At 34.7% G+C, this 18,829-nt stretch overlaps 1 protein-coding gene and 1 non-coding gene across 8 annotated transcripts; both read right to left on the bottom strand.

Annotated features, from left to right (window-relative positions):
- Positions 1–501: 501 nt before the first annotated feature.
- LOC112722596 (nuclear transport factor 2) lies at positions 502–5,336 on the bottom strand. Of its 7 annotated transcripts, none has more exons than XM_072207282.1 (9): positions 5,086–5,336; positions 3,776–3,961; positions 3,182–3,479; positions 2,865–3,082; positions 2,603–2,777; positions 2,232–2,353; positions 2,081–2,143; positions 1,249–1,312; positions 502–1,137 (listed from the first exon to the last, which is right to left on the bottom strand). In XM_072207282.1, exons 2-9 carry the CDS (start codon positions 3,959–3,961, stop codon positions 884–886), a joined length of 1,380 nt encoding a protein of 459 aa, XP_072063383.1. In that variant the 5' UTR covers positions 5,086–5,336; the 3' UTR covers positions 502–883. The 7 variants fall into 7 exon arrangements, with proteins under 7 accessions (XP_072063383.1, XP_025629472.1, XP_025629470.1 ...); XM_025773687.3 differs by having other exon boundaries at positions 5,094–5,309; XM_025773685.3 differs by having other exon boundaries at positions 2,865–3,100; positions 5,094–5,309.
- Positions 5,337–15,896: 10,560 nt separating this feature from the next.
- On the bottom strand, positions 15,897–16,000 carry LOC112724868 (small nucleolar RNA R71). Its single transcript, XR_003164010.1, has one exon. It is a non-coding gene; the product is annotated as a small nucleolar RNA R71 (small nucleolar RNA).
- Between the last annotated feature and the right edge of the window lie 2,829 nt (positions 16,001–18,829).

Genomic DNA, 18,829 nt, shown 5'->3' on the forward strand with positions numbered 1-18,829 from the left:
GGACAAAAGATTAGACTTTAGCACCGTAACAAACACATAGCTCTATGATGGACACGTAGACACCAACTCAACTATCACCATTTCACCATTTGCTTTAGGAGAGGCAAATGGAGGGAGAGACACATTTGTCCACTGTTTGCAAACGTTAGAAATATATTTGTAATTAAAATTTGTGAAGAACTTATTTGCCAAAAGTCTAAAAAGTCAGAAGACGTATTTGTCCTTTTTCCTAATTTCTTTGTTCTGATAAAAACAAGAACGAGTTTCTTAAAAACTTACTATTGGAACATCCAAACCTCCTTTAACGTTCTATTACTTAAATAAACCATCTCTATTTACCATACATTCTCATTTTTCGCCAAGAGAAGTTCGTTTGGAACATTAAATTAAATTCTTTATCATCTGCAGAAGATTTTGTCTCCAATGTTTGCTAACTCGCAAAATCTAGGGTGTTATACAACCCATTATAGTACTACTAATTCAACAGAAAGCAGAAAAATATAACCTGGGAAAGTTCTCTTGCAATCACCAGAGGTGAAAATGTTGTGTTCATGAACAGGTTCCCAATTTAATTAAGAAAATTCCACACAAATATCCATATGCTAAATAACTGTAATAGGTGGAACACTCATGCTCAATATGGCTTAGAAAAATAGCATAAGGCAAAGTGCATCGTTATGGAGAAAAAAAAGGAATACATGATTTTGTCAAAACACTCCTGCATGGGCAGATCAACCCACTAATCCATTAAATGATTGCAACAATTCAAGTTGTAAACCTCAAATTCTGCCTAAACAAGTGGAAAAGAAATAGGAGTCTGCCTTCCTCCTATAAAAAATCCCCCCCCCCCCCAATTTCCCATTAAACTATGATTACCTCATGCTCAAGTTGATGGTGCAGTACTTCGGTTCCCAACACCTTGCCGTCCACCCCGCCCACTTCCATTTTGACTGGGCCGTTGAGAACCATCTCCCTTTTGTCCAGCTGGACCCTTAGGTCGCGTTGTGAACTCTCCTTGGTTTCTGAACTCATTTCTGCCATAACCTCTTCCGCCACCAAATTTCGCACGCCCCCTGAAACTGTCACTTCTGAACCCACCTCTTCCGGAGGGAAACCTTCCTCTTCCACTACCACTAACTAGAATAAGGACAAAATGAAGGAGGAAAAGGGAGCATAATCAACCTCTGATAAACTTGGCTACCATGTTTTGTTCAAAGTAGAAGTAATAATGAATATATACCAACATACCTCTTGTAGTAGTTCTCTTCTCCTCAATAACAGCTTGTCGATCACCAACGGTGATAGGTGATGCCTGAAATTAATTTTGACAAAACATATTAAATGAATAATATAGATTATTAATAGGTCACATGATATGCACTGCTAGATACGTGCAGTACTGCAGTATCATGAAAATACCACAAAGCAACCTGTATAAGTGGTAATTCTTCCGTTGCAGAGTGCAGATCAGAACTTAAGAGACATGTCTATTATAATCAGTTACATTATTATATTATCTTTCAAAACAGAATCAAGTGAGCAATAACTTTGCAGAGAAATATTAGTGAAATGCAGAGGAAACAATGTGTTATCGTATGACATTTTAATTAGAAATGAAGATATCTTATTCACATAAATCTTCTCTTTCCAACCATTAGATCAATTCATATACTTCACACAAATATCACACGTTTACACCTTCAAAATGCTACCCAGAGGAACTAAGCAAGTTTACCCATATAATAGATATCCAAAAAATAATTCGTTTCCAAAATGCATTTACATCAGTTCAAGTGGATATCCATCAAGGCAAGCATTTTACAAGCATACGCAATTTCTTATGTGCTGAAGATGCAGAAAACATTCAACCCCAGAATGTTGCAGCCCACAATTGCTATATTAAAAGCTAGAACTCGGGAATTATAGCCAAAACTGAAACAAGCTAATGGTGATCTATACCACTATCATCTACTGAATATTTCAAATGTTATGTTGATATTATGGTTGTCCATCTTTTTATTTCATGTCATGATAAAGAAACAACAGTGAGGAGCAATAAAATCAACAGTTCAACACGTACCTCAAGTGCGCTATTCATGGAAGTCATTTCCTCAAATTCAACAAAGCCGAAACAGAAGCCATGCTGCAAGGAGCCAAAAGTAAAAGCTATCTTATAAGCTTTACTCAGAAAACCCATAAATCATTTGGAGGTTTATGAAGTATCCACAGACCTTACTACTTCTAACTTGGATTCCACCATGCTTAATAGGACCAAATTTCTTAAAGACCTCCTCAAGTTGTTCAACAGTTGCATTAAATGGCAAATTCCGTATGTATATGGAATGACCTTCAGCTGTTAAAAGTAAAAAAGGCAATTCAATCGATTTCCAACCTATAATTTAAGGCCAGAGTATATATGAAGTAATAAACTCCAACTTATTTTAGCCTCCTTACATAGTTACATATGTTTAATCTCTTACAATTCACAAGTCAGAACAAGATGAAACAAATATGTCAAGGAGGAATATGAGTCTATATCACAGCTAACTAGTCTGAGAAAAGATAGTGGCTGTTAGCCATATCAAGAAGTTTCAATATATACCTTCCTCATGAACATCACTACTCCCAGGAGCACTGTCATTACTAGGAGCTAATGCCTCTGGTACTGGAGTTGGTTTGGTAGTAGTAGGCCATTGTTCACTGGATTTAGCAGGTACTGCTCTTACAGTTCGGCTGGGAACATATACAGGACCAGATGCTGTGTTACTTTTCATTACCTTCATGTAAATAAAATTCATTATGTTACCGAATGTAAAAACTGGAGGAGAAAAAGAAAATATGAAAATATATGAAAGTAAACTAACAATTGATGCATATGAATATGACTTCTTCGGTGCATCATCCTGGACTGCAGAAGTTGAATCATGAATCGCAACATTCTGACTTAAATCTGCAGAGGGTTCAGCAACCTCTTCATCAATAACTGATCCTTCTTCCTCATTGTCCTCTGGATTATAACCTTCAGCTCCATTATTAATGTTTTCACTCTCTGCTGTTATTGCAGGGTTGGTCACAAGATGTTCTGGAGCATGTATATTATCTAGAAACATGTAAGCATCAATTAAATATTGTCAAGATAAATAACTGTTGGGAATATGTTACAGAGATTAGCCATGCTGACCTGCTTCCGGCATGGCCACTGCCTCAGCTTTTTCATTGACAGTGGAGTCGGGATTTGATGACTGCAGTGTGTCATTCTCCTCAACATACCTAAAGACGTCATTTAAGACATAATACCCCTTATCTTGTGGTGCCAGAAAGAATGTCTGTGAGAACTTCCTTTTCACATTATCCTTCCCGGTTAAGCATCCAGTTACTAAAACTATCACACCTTTCTCATATGACTCCTGAGCATCAGCAGTTTTTATTTCTGCTGTATAATCTTCATAATTCAAGGAAAGTATCTTTTCATTGATTGCCTGATCCAACAGTAATTGAATTTTGATTAATGAAAAGTAGAAAAACTGAAACTACACATTACTAATAATTACAAGATGTCAAGGCCACAAAGTGTAGTCCAATAAGAAAATTTTATTAACCAAATCATTAACAGCCGGCTTCTTAAGGAGCATGAATGTTAAAGTAACTATGCATCATATCAAGGGAGTATGGATGTTATCTGATCGCTGAAGTATTTACTTAAATATACCAATAAGTTTGAGAAATTTTTCCTGTAAAAACTATATTATGCATATCCTGTTCCTGGTAGACTTACTTGCATAGTAGTCACAGTTGTCATCTGGCCATCGTTGTCTGAACGGCTTAAGAAACTTGAGTCCTGGTAAAATCTGTGTACCAAATTTGGGGATTGGTGTAGAATGTGATAGTATTGCTCCACAAATGCGTTGCCAACAACTTGGGCACTAGGAGCGGTGGCAGGGCTTGCTTCCTGCATTGCCATCTGCAGAAGAATTTACAATAAGGCAAAGCAGAATAAATCCATTGAGCGGGATAATTTTTAGTTGCAGATATCATTAACCGAGAAATCATCTCAGTTTGATGCCATGCTCCACATTGGCCCCATCACAAATCAACAAAGAAATTGCATAGATGAACAAAATTGTATGTCATGGAAAAGAACAAATCAACGATGCAGCATCCGTATACATAAATTAGATTAAAAACAGCCGTGAAGCATTGGATAAGATCCAACCTATAGAACGCAACACGAATAGAGTGTTGAAACCAGGGAGATATGCACAAATGAAACTTCGAAATGGCTAACTATCCCAGTCACACTGCTTGCTTGTGTGACTATCACGATACCCTAAGGGTGCATTTGTCAATTGTCATTTTAGAGTGTAAGTGAGGTAATGGAATCCATTCTACTCATAAAGCCATTCTCATCCCTTCCATTCCCTTTTAGATCTCAACTAACAGATGCACCCTATAGCAAATAACTAATGAGATAAACAACAATCCCAACTTGCAAACGAACCCTAAAACAAATTAGGAATAATGAGCTAGAACAGCATCAATTCTACATGAAGGAGATAAGCCAACTACTATGTGTTTGAAAGAATTAGATTCCCAGAATGCTAAATTACTGCACAGTCCCTACTTCCCAGTTTAAGTATAATCTAATCTAACTATTAATTAAAGCTGAATGCTAAAACAAACAACCTAATCAGACAACACAAGTAGAGTAAGGGAATATCAATGTCAAAGTAGGATCGATATTCCATACCATACCATATAGAACGCATCAAACCGAAAAAAAAAAAAAAAAGAAAAGGAAATACTGAATTTTATGCAATTTTTTTAATTAAAAACACTTAAACGGGATCATAGCCTAAATCGGATTAAATATGGCGGTAAGAATAAAAAATTGGAAGTAGGAAAACATTGTGATTTGTGAGGTGGAAATCAGAAAACCTGAAAGGGAGAGAGAAAAAATTGGAGAGATCAGAAAGGAGCAGAGAGCAGAGTGGAAAACGAAGAAGAGAGAAAGGGAAAGTAGCGTATCGGAGAACAAGCACACATCTTGGAGAGAGAGAGAGAGAGAGAGAGAGAGAGAAGACGCACGTGCGTACCTGCTGGGTTGAAAACCCGATTCACAAACTGACGGCGAAGAGAGAGAGAGAGACAACAGAAGAGTGCAAAGTCTTCTGAGTGTGTGTGTGTGTGAGAGAGAGAGAGAGCGAGAGAGTGTGAGAAAGAGCGCAAAGATTCGGAGGTTGATGTGTTTGTGTTTGGACTTTGGAGATCACAAATTCACAATTCACAATTCACAGTAGACGATGACTCCCGCTGTTGCCCTTTTCCTTTTTCTTTTTATTTTCTGTTGATAAATAGTTTATTTTTTATTTATTAAACATATAACATTCTTACAATTATTACTAAATAAAAATATCTTAATTCGAGTAATAAAAAAGAGAATTATAATAGAATAGTAGAAAGTAGATATACGACGATTTCTTGTATTTAATTTCTCCTACATGTTTGAAAGTTGAAAATAGAGGTGCTAACAGCCAACAGAACTGTACAACTTTTAAATTGCAACGAGGAAAATCCTTAATACAATACGGAGAAGAGTAAAAATTTTGTACTCTGTTGTACTGGAAGGTTGAATTTTTCTTACAATAAATCCAATTAAAATCACTTAATCAATTCAATTTAAATGAAATATAGTTAAATGGTAATAATTTAAATTGGAATGAAGTTCATCTCTACCAAATATTAGTGATAATATTAATAAAAATGCTATTATATAATGTATATTTTATAATTTAATATATATTTTATATGAATATTTTAAGAGTAAATTTATATTATCTCTAACATTAATTTTATAAAAAAATTACTAATAAGATTTATGACAAATTATGAGATTAAGTTGACAAATATTTTAGATAAACTAACTTTTTTTATATATTAAAATTATTTTTTTAACTCTCATCCTCATAATTATCTACTCGAAAAATTTAAATGTTGATAAAAATTTCTTAAAATAGTATTATTTTTAAAGATTGAAATTGAGATTGGAGAACTAAGACTCGGTATTATATTTGGTGACCAGATATTTAACTAAAATTTTAGTCCTAAAATACAAAATTTTAATTCTTTTAGTACTTCTAAAAAGTGAAAATACAAAAGATTGAAATTTTTGAAAACGGAATAACTAAGAATATTTTAGTAAATATTCTTATTTCATATCCACATTTATCTTAAACAAAGTAGGATACTAAGACATAACTCAATTTTGTATACTTTATGAAAGTTTGTAAATAGCCTAGAAAAAGAGGGTTGAATCTATAGCCTCTTTTTTTTAACCTCTTATTGCTTTTTGTTTCTGATTGAAATAGGAACTTAGTTGGTGATACGTCTATTAAGTTGAAATTTAAGAGACAATTTTATTTTGTCTATTCACAATGCATTCCAGAACAGAGCAATTCTTTATTTTTGGATAGTTGTGACTTCTGAGAAATATATAATGCAGAAAATACTTTTATTTTGTTTTTTAACGAAGTGAAACAGAAGAAGAGTAGAAAAGAAAAATCACACAATCATGTATCATGGTTCAGCCATCATGTGCAATATGACCTACATCCAGTCTCTCCCACAACAATGGAGGAATTTTCACTATCTTTCACAAAGATTACCAACACCAATTTTTCTAGGATTCAACCCAATCCTATATGTGACAAACACAGCTTCTACCCAAGTTAGATTTGGCTAGATTCACTTCCTAGACTTGCAACTACTAAGTTCTCACCCAACTTAATAAGGGAATCCCCTCATGATCATATGTACAAAACAGAAAAACATACAAAAAAATTTGATATAATTCTCTAGCTTTTACTAGATAAATCTGTTGGCCTTTTCTCTCAATAGTTTTTACTGATTCCTCACTTAATGCCTTTTTTCATTAAAAAAATAAAAAAAGATGAACAATGAAGAACAAAAAATTTAATGTAAACTCATGAAGGAGAAGAAGGGGTAGCTGAAAGCTATGAAGATCCAAACTTATGTTCTCACTCTTTGAATCAATCTCTAGCCGTTTACCCTTTTAATAGAGAAGTAAAACTTCCAAAACTTGAAACTTGACTTGAACAGTTGACTTATTCTTTCCCAGATACAGCAGCAGCAACGCAAAAGAGAGATGGAATTGTGACCATGATTAAAGCTTACATGCATCTCAGCTACTTCTCTTTCATCAATTTTCAATCTTCTTCAAGGATATGAGTTATTCATGAATACTTTGGCTCTAAGTTTCATTCTTGACCCTTGATTTGCAGTAGAGCTTCATAGCCTCTGACTTATTCAAATTTCCAGTTCGATATTTGTAGGAGAAGAGCATTCTCAACAAGTTACCAATAAAGCACCAAGATGAAAAAAATTTTATGATTTACCTCTTGATTTGATCTTAGCTTTTGAACCTTAGTTTTTTACTTGTTTAGATTTAGTAATTCACTTTTTTCTTCTTTGATTTAAACCCTAATCAGTCTTCCTTTTTATTTCTTTCTTTTGTGGCTTCTTCACGTGTGTAAAAAAAAAAGAGAGAGAATGAGTCATGTTACTTTAGTTTTGGTTCAGATGGGAGTGAGGCTTCTTTCCTTTGATAGTAACCATTTTCATGGGCCATGAATGAGTAAATGAGCTGATTTCTTTGATCATGGGCTTGGACCATCATTGGACCTTATTTGCTTGTTATTAGGCCTGTTTGATTTCTATAAATTACTGCACAATAAGCAAACTTAATTACACACATAATTGGGCTTTTAACCCAATAACATTGTTTAGTCATCATCACTAAATTTGTTATTATTTCTTTAAATTCAATCTCTCATTTGATGACAAATATTATAAAATGAATTGTAAATAAAAGAAATGAGAAGAGTTTAATGAATTTTTCTTTTGATGATTCAATTTTCAAGTTGAACTCCCCTTTCTTTCATTCTGTTGACATTTTTTGAATGCGAGCTTTTTTTAAACTTGTGATAATAGTTTCTATGTAGAAATATACTTACAAATAATTATCCAAAATAATTCAGACTACCATATCTTTTGAACCAATCCGATGGCTTATTTTTCAGAAAATTTTACAAGCTATCAGTCCTAAAAAAGTTACCATTCAGCATCAACCAACATAAAGCAAGTACCAATAAGAATAATGATCAAAAGCATTTTAATCAAATTTCACGATTAAAGTCGCAATCATTCAATATTTTCAAAATAGCAGTCTCAATCAATTAGAACCAAATCATTCACAAATAAGTCATGCAAAGAACCTTAGTACCAACTGTTCATGATTTAAACATTTAAACTACCTAACACTTTATTTTTTAACTTACTCCTCTTTTTATTATCAAGGAGGTGTAGTATTCCCTACATAAAAGTTGTTAGGCATCAAAGTAAATTAACAGTTCAATAAGTTCAAAGTTAAGTGTTTATGAATCACTATTACAGTCATTCAGTGAATTAAGAGTATTCAAAGACCAAAAATTAAACATCCAAAAGCATTTGTTTTAAAATCAGCAGCATCAACAAGGAACTAGATATTAGATCCCTCATTCTCGGTTTCTAAGATATCTTACTCTTCTTGCTCAGACATCATTTGATCATCTTTCAAGGATTTAATGTACTTCAAAAGTACCTCAACTCAGCTTTGGGACTTTCTCAATGAATTTTCATTTTGAATTGCAAGTCTCCTAGCTTGTTGACTTAAGTTGATCATGTACTTTGTGCGATTTACAAATTCTTATAATACATCTTTGATAATCTCATATACCAAAGTACTTGTTGAAAGCTGATGTACCAGCAACAGATGGAGGAGAGATACTTTTATCTTCTCCTTCTTCTATAATCGTATCTCTAGCAGCTTTAGTCCTTTTTTTCTTTGTTGTTTGACTGCACCACCATCTTTGAGAGATAAAATTCTATTCTCTTGGGGTTCATTATTCAGATCAACACCAAAGTGTTCAAAGAAACAAGTAAAAAATATACCATATGGTAATGAAATATTTTTATTAGTTTTGATGCAATCATACATATGACACATCATAAGATATGCAAAAGAAATTTCAGTTTTATTGATAATGGCATAGAGAGCCAATGTGTCACAAAGAGCAACTCATTGATATGAATTACTTTGTGGCAAGAGAATATGGGTAATGATACGGTGAAACTGGAATTTAATAGGGCCTAAAGCTCTATGGTTAAGGATTACTCCATCTATGAGAGAAATATTCTCACAAATATTGGTCAAAACATCTTTGTGTGAAATACCTAGATTATTGTTCCACTTTTCAGTGATGTAGGCATTGATACCAACATCATAATAATTTAGGACTTCACCAATGAATTTTTTTTGTTTAAATAAATTTCACGGCCTTTAACATAAGAATGAATAGATTCCTCACAATAGTACATATTGGCATAAAATTCTCTAACTAAATCAGGATAAACCGATTTTTGAATTTCAAACAAATTTTTTCAATTCAGATGAATGATGTTTTCAACAAAGTTTATCCCTCTTTTAGCTAAAGCTTTTAAGTTAGACACATATGTTGAACACAAAGGTGTTTTAGAAATAATAGCTCTATAAAATTCAAAGTTCATACTAAATGAGAAACAGAGAGGATCATAGTGAGAATATGAAAGGTTACCATAATGTGATTTAAAACCTACAAAATCATGGTTTTCAGATCCTTTTACAAAATTGAGAAAGGTTCTTTGATTACCTTTGGAAGGGCGACTAGAAGGTACAAAGTGTCCTTGAGGACGAGATGAAGAACAAGCAGGTAGAGACATTGGGAGTTCTTCTTTAGTTATTGGTCTCTTCCCTTGGCGGCATTTGCCTTGGATGTTGTAACACCCTAACTTTTAGCACGTCATGATCGTACTAAAAGTAAGGCATTACTAACTCGTTTTCCTTTTTAACTATTTAATATTGAGCCTTTAGTTCGATGTCGCGTTTCAGTTTTATAGAAAATTTCAAAAAATTATTTTTAGTAATTAATCACATATTAAAGATCTTCAAATAATAATAATCACATAATTATTAATAATAATAAATATTGTATATAAGAATTCAAAAGAAACTCAGATACAATTCATATCCCTCTGTATAAAATAAAATCTTAAATAACAAAGGCGAGGAAATTCTATGAAAGTAACTCAACACATAAACTTAACCCAAATAAGACTAATAACCGCCTGCAGCTTCAAACTGAATCTTCGAACCTGTGTCACTGAAAGGGTGGAAGATTTTGGGGTGAGAACAAACTACACGTTCTCAGTAGGGAATGGGAATGCCGTAAAAGTAATGATTTTAATGCAAATAATTAACTTACTCAGTAAAATTATTTTGTTTAACTTTTGAAAATACTTTTTTACTTTTACTTTATATAATTAATTACCTTCTTTAAATTTCCGAGCTTAAAACAAATCTCAATCACAACCTCAGTTCTCGGTCACCTCAATATATACCAACTAATAGCACAAGAGACAGATCAACACACAAACAAATTGCAATAAATCAAACAGCACAATCACAGAGAAACTAGATAAGAAAACACAACCAAATGCAAATGTGCAAATAACATGATGCATGTCTATTCCTAACGCAGGCCATGAGCTCATGTGTCGGTTGTCTACCCTCTCCTGACATTACCCGGGCACAAGTCCCAAATATGGCTTTCCATATGCATACAATGTGCTTATAAGTCTTATGGCTAGGCCGCATACAGTGTGACTTTCAAATCAGTGAGCTTACATCTGGAAAACAGTTCTCAGTGTGTGGGCGTCCCCACTATACATTTGGCACTAAGGCCCAAACAAAGTCGCATCTGCTCTCCTGTGGCAGACATTCCTTTAATTCATATATTTCTTTAATCTTTGTTCTCTGCTCTCCTGTGGTACAGATTTCTTTAATTCATATATTTCTTTAATCTTTGTTCTCTACTCTCCTGTGGCAGAGATTTCTTTAATTATCTCTCTTTCCTTTACTTTTCGTTCTTCTTCTTTTCTTTCTTATCAAATCGAACTCAAAACATAACTTAAAGTAAAATCCATTTTCAAAATATTGAGTTTAAAACATTATACTTTTCTTAATAAATCGATTTGAAAACAAAACTCTTTTCGTAATAAATCGAAATCAAACAATATTCTTAAATCAGATTTGCTTTTAAATAACACTTTAAATAAAGTCTTAATTTTATAAAAATTCAGCAGCATTTTCTCTAAAATTCGGACTATGCCACCCTTCTATGTCCCTACCAAATCATTTTCAATTCTAAAAAATCATTGATAAATCCAACAAATCAAATCCATTGTCAAAGCATTTATAAATCTGAAAGCTAACTAGTTTCAATATCAAATTATTTTCAACTCTCCATTTGTTACCAATAAATCAACCAACACTTTCTCAAACTCTTTTCAATAGTTTTAAATCCAAGTCATTCCTTACTTTAGAAATATAAATAAAACCTTTCAATATAGAACCATTTTTTCGGTATTTGTAAATATATAAACCTATTCTTTTCTCAACATAGAAATATTTCTCAAAATAAGCTTATAAGTTAGATTTTCAAATCAAAATCACCTTTTTGTATATCTTTATAAAAACTTGGACAGGACCTGATGAGCGGATAATTTATACGCTTTTTGGCATTGTTTTTAGTATGTTTTTAGTAGGATCTAGTTACTTTTAGGGATGTTTTTATTAGTTTTTATATTAAATCCATATTTCTGGACTTTACTATGAGTTTGTGTGTTTTTCTGTGATTTCAGGTATTTTCTGGCTGAAATTGAGGGACTTGAGCAAAAATCAGATTCAGAGGTTGAAAAAGGACTGCTGATGCTGTTGGATTCTGACCTCCCTGTACTCAAAGTGGATTTTCTGGAGCTACAGAACTCAAAATGGCGCGCTTCTAATTGCGTTGGAAAGTAGACATCCAGGGCTTTCCAGCAATATATAATAGTCCATACTTTGGCCGAGTTTAGATGACGCAAAAGGGCGTTGAACACCAGTTCTACGCTGCAGTCTGGAGTTAAACGCCAGAAACACGTCACAAGCCAGAGTTGAACGCCAGAAACACGTTACAAACTGGCGTTCAACTCCAGAAGAAGCCTCTGCACGTGTAAACTCAAGCTCAGCCCAAGCATACACCAAGTGGGCCCCGGAAGTGGATTTATGCATCAATTACTTACTTCTGTAAACCCTAGTAACTAGTTTAGTATAAATAGGACTTTTTACTATTGTATTAGACATCTTCAGATCATCTTATGATTTTTAGTTCATCTTTTGATCATTTTTTAGATCTCTAGACCTCCATGGGAGGCTGGCCACTCGGCCATGCTTACCCTATATTCACTTATGTATTTTTCAACGGTAGAGTTTGTACACTCCATAGATTAAGGTGTGGAGCTCTGCTGTTCCTCATAATTTAATGCAAAGTACTACTGTTTTCTATTCAATTCAACTTATTCCGCTTCTAAGATATTCATTCGCACTTCAACATGAATGTGATGAACGTGACAATCATCATCATTCCCTATGAACGCGTGCCTGACAACCACTTCCGTTCTACCTTCGATTAAATGGATATCTCTTGGATATCTAATACAGGGGATCGAGTCCGAGTTATTAAGTATCTTCGTGGTATAAGTTAGAACCCATGGATGGCCATTCCTGAGATCCGGAAAGTCTAAACCTTGTCTGTGGTATTCCGAGTAGGATCTGGGAAGGGATGGCTGTGACGAACTTCAAACTCGCGAATGCTGGGCGTAGTGACAGACGGAAAAGGATAGTAAATCCTATTCCAGTATGATCGAGAACCTCCAGATGATTAGCCATGCAGTGACAGCGCATCAGACCATTTTCACAGAGAGGATGGGATGTAGCCATTGACAACGGTGATGCCTCCAGATGATTAGCCATGCAGTGACAGCGCATCGGACCATTTTCACAGGGAGGATGAGATGTAGCCATTGATAACGGTGATGCCCTTACAGAAAGCTTGCCATGGAAAGGAGTAAGACTGATTGGATGAAGACAGCAGGAAAGCAGAGGTTTAGAGGAACGAAAGCATTTCTATACGCTTATCTGAAATTCTAACCAATGAATTACATAAGTATTTCTATCTTTACTTTCTGTTTATTTATTATTATTAGAAAACTCCATAACTATTTGATATCCGCCTGACTGAGATCTACAAGATGACCATAGCTTGCTTCATACCAACAAACTCTGTGGGATCGACCCTTACTCACGTAAGGTTTTATTACTTGGACGACCCAGTGCACTTGCTGGTTAGTTGTGCGAAGTTGTGAAGTTATGTCTGGACCATGGTGTTGAGCACCAGTTTTTGGAGCCATTGCCAGGGAGAGAATGAACAACAAATTTACAACCTTAGAGTAACAATTTCGCTTACCAAGTTTTTGGCGCCGTTGCCGGGGATTGTTCGAGTTTGGACAACTGACGGTTCATCTTGTTGCTTAGATTAGGTAATTTTCTCTTTGTTTTATTTTCAAAAATTTTTCAAAAATCTTTCAAAAATTTTTCATTTGTTTTCGAAAAAAAAAATATATAAATCTTTTCAAAAATATATTTTTCTTCAGAATTTTTAAGAATGAATTCTAGTGTTTCATGAAGCATGTAGAAGCCTGGCTGGCTGTAAAGCCATGTCTAATTCTTTTAGACTGAGGCTTCCACTTATAAGTATATGAAGTTGGATGAAGTTTCAGCTGTTGTATGCTGATTTGTATCTTCTAAAGCTGGCTGGCTATTAAGCCATGTCTACCCCTTTAATTGGAGCTTTAGACTAAGAGTACAAGATTCCTAGAATTCATATTAAAAATTTTGAAATCCTTATTTTCTTTTTCCTATATGTTTTTCGAAAATAATATACAAAAAAATAAAAAAATTAATAAAATCATAAAAATAAAAAATATTTTGTGTTTCTTGTTTGAATCTTGAGTCAATTTTTAAGTTTGGTGTCAATTGCATACTCATCTTGCATTTTTTCGAAAATTGCATTCATGCATTACATTCATCAGGATCTTCAAGTTGTTCTTGATAAACCTTCTTGATTGATCTTCATATTATATTGTTTTGTGTTGTATGGTGTTTTTCATATGCATTCTTGCATTCATATTGTCTAAGCATTAAAAAATTCCAAGTTGGTGTCTTGCATGTTTTTCTTTCATTAAAAATTTTCAAAAATAAGTTCTTGATGTTCATCTTGATCTTCAAAGTGTTCTTGGTGTTCATCTTGACATTCATAGCATTCTTGCATGCTTTCATTGTTTTGATCCAAAATTTTCATGCATTGCATCATTTTCATGTTTTTCTCTCTCATCATTAAAAATTAAAAAATAAAAAAATATCTTTCCCTTTTTCTCTCTTAAAATTTCGAAAATTTGGATTGACTTTTTCAAAAATTTTTAAAATCTAGTTGTTTTTATGAGTCAAATTAAATTTTTAATTTAAAAATCTTATCTTTTTCAAAATCTTTTTCAAAAATCAAATCTTTTTCATTTTTCTTAATCATTTTCGAAAATTTTAAAAATATTTTTCAAAAATCTTTTTCTTAATTTTACATCATATTTTCGAAAATATCTTCAACAATTAATGTTTTGATTCAAAAATTTCAAGTTTGTTACTTACTTGTTAAGAAAGATTCAAACTTTAAGTTCTAGAATCATATCTTGTGATTTCTTGTGAATCAAGTCATTAATTGTGATTTTAAAAATCAAATCTTTTTCAAAACTAATTTCAATCATATCTTTTCAAAAATATCTTTTTATCTTATCTTTTTCAAAATCATATCTTTTTAATCATATCTTTTTAAAACATATCTTTTTCAAAAATTTGATTTTAAAATATCTTTTCTAACTTCTTATCTTCTTATCTTTTCAAAATTGATTTTCAAATTTGTTTCAACTAACTAATTAACTCTTTGTTTGTTTCTTATCTTTTTCAAAACTACCTAACTAACTCTCTCCCTCTAATTTTCGAAAATCTCTTCCCTCTTTTTCAAAAATTCTTTTTAATTAACTAATTGTTTCAAATTTTAATTTTAATTTATTTCTTCTTTTAATTTTCGAAAATCACTAACCATTTTTCAAAAATAATTTTCGAAAATCCTCCTTCTCTCTCATCTCCCTCTATTTATTTATTCATCTACTAACACTTTATCTCACCCAACTTCGAACCCCCTCTTCCATCTGTGTTCGAATTTTCTCTTCTTCCCTTCTTTACATTACATTCTTTTCTTCTTCTACTCACAAAAGGGAACCTCTATACCTGGGCAAAAAGGATCCCTATTATTATTATTTTCCTGTTCTCTCTTTTTCATATGAGCAGGAGTAAGGATAAGAACATTCTTGTTGAAGCAGACCCTGAACCTAAAAGGACTCTGAAGAGAAAACTAAGAGAAGCTAAAATACAACAATCCAGAGATAACCTTACAGAAATTTTCGAACAGGAAGAGGAGATGGCAACCAAAAATAATAATAATGCAAGGAGAATGCTTGGTGACTTCACTGCACCTAATTCCAATTTACATGGAAGAAGCATCTCAATTCTTGCCATTGGAGCAAACAATTTTGAGCTGAAACCTCAATTAGTTTCTTTGATGCAGCAAAACTGCAAGTTTCATGGACTTCCATTTGAAGATCCTTTTCAGTTTTTAACTGAATTCTTGCAGATCTGTGATACTGTTAAGACTAATGGAGTAGATCCTGAAGTCTACAGGCTCATGCTTTTTCCTTTTGCTGTGAGAGACAGAGCTAGAATATGGTTGGACTCTCAACCTAAGGATAGCCTGAACTCTTGGGATAAGCTGGTCAAGGCTTTCTTAGCCAAGTTCTTTCCTCCTCAAAAGCTGAGTAAGCTTAGAGTGGATGTTCAAACTTTCAGACAGAAAGAAGGTGAATCCATCTATGAAGCTTGGGAGAGATACAAGGAACTGACCAAAAAGTGTCCTTCTGACATACTTTCAGAATAGACCATCCTAGATATATTCTATGATGGTCTGTCTGAATTAGCTAAGATGTCATTGGATACTTCTGCAGGTAGATCCATTCACCTAAAGAAAATGCCTGCAGAAGCTCAAGAACTCATTGACATGGTTGCTAACAACCAGTTTATGTACACTTCTGAGAGGAATCCTGTGAGTAATGGGACGCCTCAGAAGAAGGGAGTTCTTGAAATTGATACTCTAAATGCTATATTGGCTCAGAATAAAATATTGACTCAGCAAGTCAATATGATTTCTCAGAGTCTGAATGGAATGCAAGCTGCATCCAACAGTACTCAAGAGGCATCTTCTGAAGAAGAAGCTTATGATCTTGAGAACCCTGCAATAGCAGAGGTAAATTATATGGGTGAACCTTATGGAAACACCTATAACCCCTCATGGAGAAATCACCCAAATTTCTCATGGAAGGATCAACAAAAGCCTCAACAAGGCTTTAATAATGGTGGAAGAAACAGGTTTAGCAATAGCAAGCCTTTTCCATCATCCACTCAGCAACAGACAGAGAACTCTAAACAAAATACCTCTAATTTAGCAAACTTAGTCTCTGATCTGTCCAAGGCCACTGTAAGTTTCATGAATGAAACAAGGTCCTCAATTAGAAATTTGGAGGCACAAGTGGGCCAGCTGAGTAAGAAGATCACTGAAACCCCTCCTAGTGCTCTTCCAAGCAATACAGAAGAAAATCCAAAAGGAGAGTGCAAGGCCATTGACATAGTCAACATGGCTGAACCTAGAGAGGAAGGGGAGGACGTGAATCCCAAGGAGGAAGACCTCCTGGGACGTCCAGTGATCAATAAGGAGTTTCCCTCTGAGGAACCAAAAGAATCTGAGACTCATCTAGAGACCATAGAGATTCCATTAAACCTCCTTATGCCATTCATGAGCTCTGAAGAGTATTCTTCTTCTGAAGAGAATGAAGATGTTACTGAAGAGCAAGTTGCCAAGTTCCTTGGTGCAATCATGAAGCTGAATGCCAATTTATTTAGTAAAGAGACTTGGGGAGATGAACCTCCCTTACTCATCAATGAACTGAGTGATCTGGATCAACTGACATTGCCTCAGAAGAAACAGGATCCTGGAAAGTTCTTAATACCTTGTACCATAGGCACCATGACCTTTGAGAAGGCTCTGTGTGACCTTGGGTCAGGAATAAACCTCATGCCACTCTCTGTAATGGAGAAACTAAGAACCCTTGAGGTACAGGAAGCCAATTTCTCATTAGAAATGGCAGATAAATCCATGAAAATAGCTTATGGACAAGTAGAGGACATGTTAGTAAAGGTTAAAGACCTTTACATCCCTGCTGATTTCATAATCCTGGATACTGGGAAGGATGAGGATGAATCCATCATTCTTGGAAGACCCTTCCTAGCCACAACAAGAGCTGTGATTGATGCGGACAGAGGAGAATTGATCCTTCAATTAAATGAGGACAACCTTGTGTTTAAAACTCAAGGATCTCTCTCTGTACCCATGAAGAGGCACAATAAGCTTCTCTCAAAACAGAGTTAACCAGAGCCCCCACAGTCAAACTCTAAGTTTGGTGTTGGGAGGCCACAACCAAACTCTAAGTTTGGTGTTGAACTCCCATATCCAAACTCTAAGTTTGGTGTTGGAAAGTCTCAACAATGCTCTGAACATCTGTGAGGCTCCATGAGAGCCCACTGTCAAGCTATTGACATTAAAGAAGCGCTTGTTGGGAGGCAACCCAATTTTTATTTATCTAATTTTAATTTATTTTTATTGTTATTTCATGTTTTATTAGGTTCATGATCATGTGGAGTCACAAAATAAATATAAAAATTGAAAACGGAATCAAAAACAGCAGAAGAAAAATCACACCCTGGAGGAGGATCTTACTGGCGTTTAAATGCCAGTAAGGAGCATCTGGCTGGCGTTCAACGCCAGAATAGAGCATGGATCTGGCGTTGAACGCCAGAAACAAGCAGCATCCTGGCGTTCAGACGCCAGAAATGCACACTGAGGAAAGCTGGCGCTGAACGCCAGAAACAAGCATAGAACTGGCGTTCAACGCCAGAAACATGCTGCATCTGAGCGCTGAACGCCCATAACAAGCATCAATTCGGCGTTTAAACGCCAAAATTGCATGCAAAGGCATTTTACATGCCTAATTGGTGCAGGGATGCAAATCCTTGACACATCAGGATCTGTGGACCCCATAGGATCAACTCAGCATCTGTGGACCCCACAGGATCCCTACCTACCACCACTCACTCTCTTCCCTCTTCTCAATGTTCATCTTCTCTTCCCCATAAACACTCTTTCCCAAAACTCTTCACCAATCACCTCAATCTCTCTTCCCTATCACCACTTCACCACTCACATCCATCCACTCTTCCCCATAAACCTACCCCATAAACTCCACCTACCTTCAAAATTCAAAATCAATTTCCCACCCAAACCCACCCTATATGGCCGAACCTTAACCCCCTCTCCCTTCCCTATATAAAGCCCTCCATTCTTCTTCATTTTCACACAACACAACCCTCTCTTCTCCTTCTTGGCCGAATACACCTCTCCATCCTCTCCTCCATATTTTCTTCTTCTTCTTCATCTATTCTTTCTTCTCTTGCTCGAGGGCGAGCAATATTCTAAGTTTGGTGTGGTAAAAGCATAAGCTTTTTGTTTTTCCATTACCATTGATGGCACCCAAGACCGGAGAATCCTCTAGAAAAGGGAAAGGGAAGACAAAAGCTTCCACCTCCGAGTCATGGGAGATGGAAAGATTCATCTCCAAAGCTCATCAAGACCATTTCTATGAT

The sequence above is a fragment of the Arachis hypogaea genome, chromosome 11, assembly GCF_003086295.3.
Source record: "Arachis hypogaea cultivar Tifrunner chromosome 11, arahy.Tifrunner.gnm2.J5K5, whole genome shotgun sequence".
Taxonomy (NCBI): domain Eukaryota; kingdom Viridiplantae; phylum Streptophyta; class Magnoliopsida; order Fabales; family Fabaceae; genus Arachis; species Arachis hypogaea.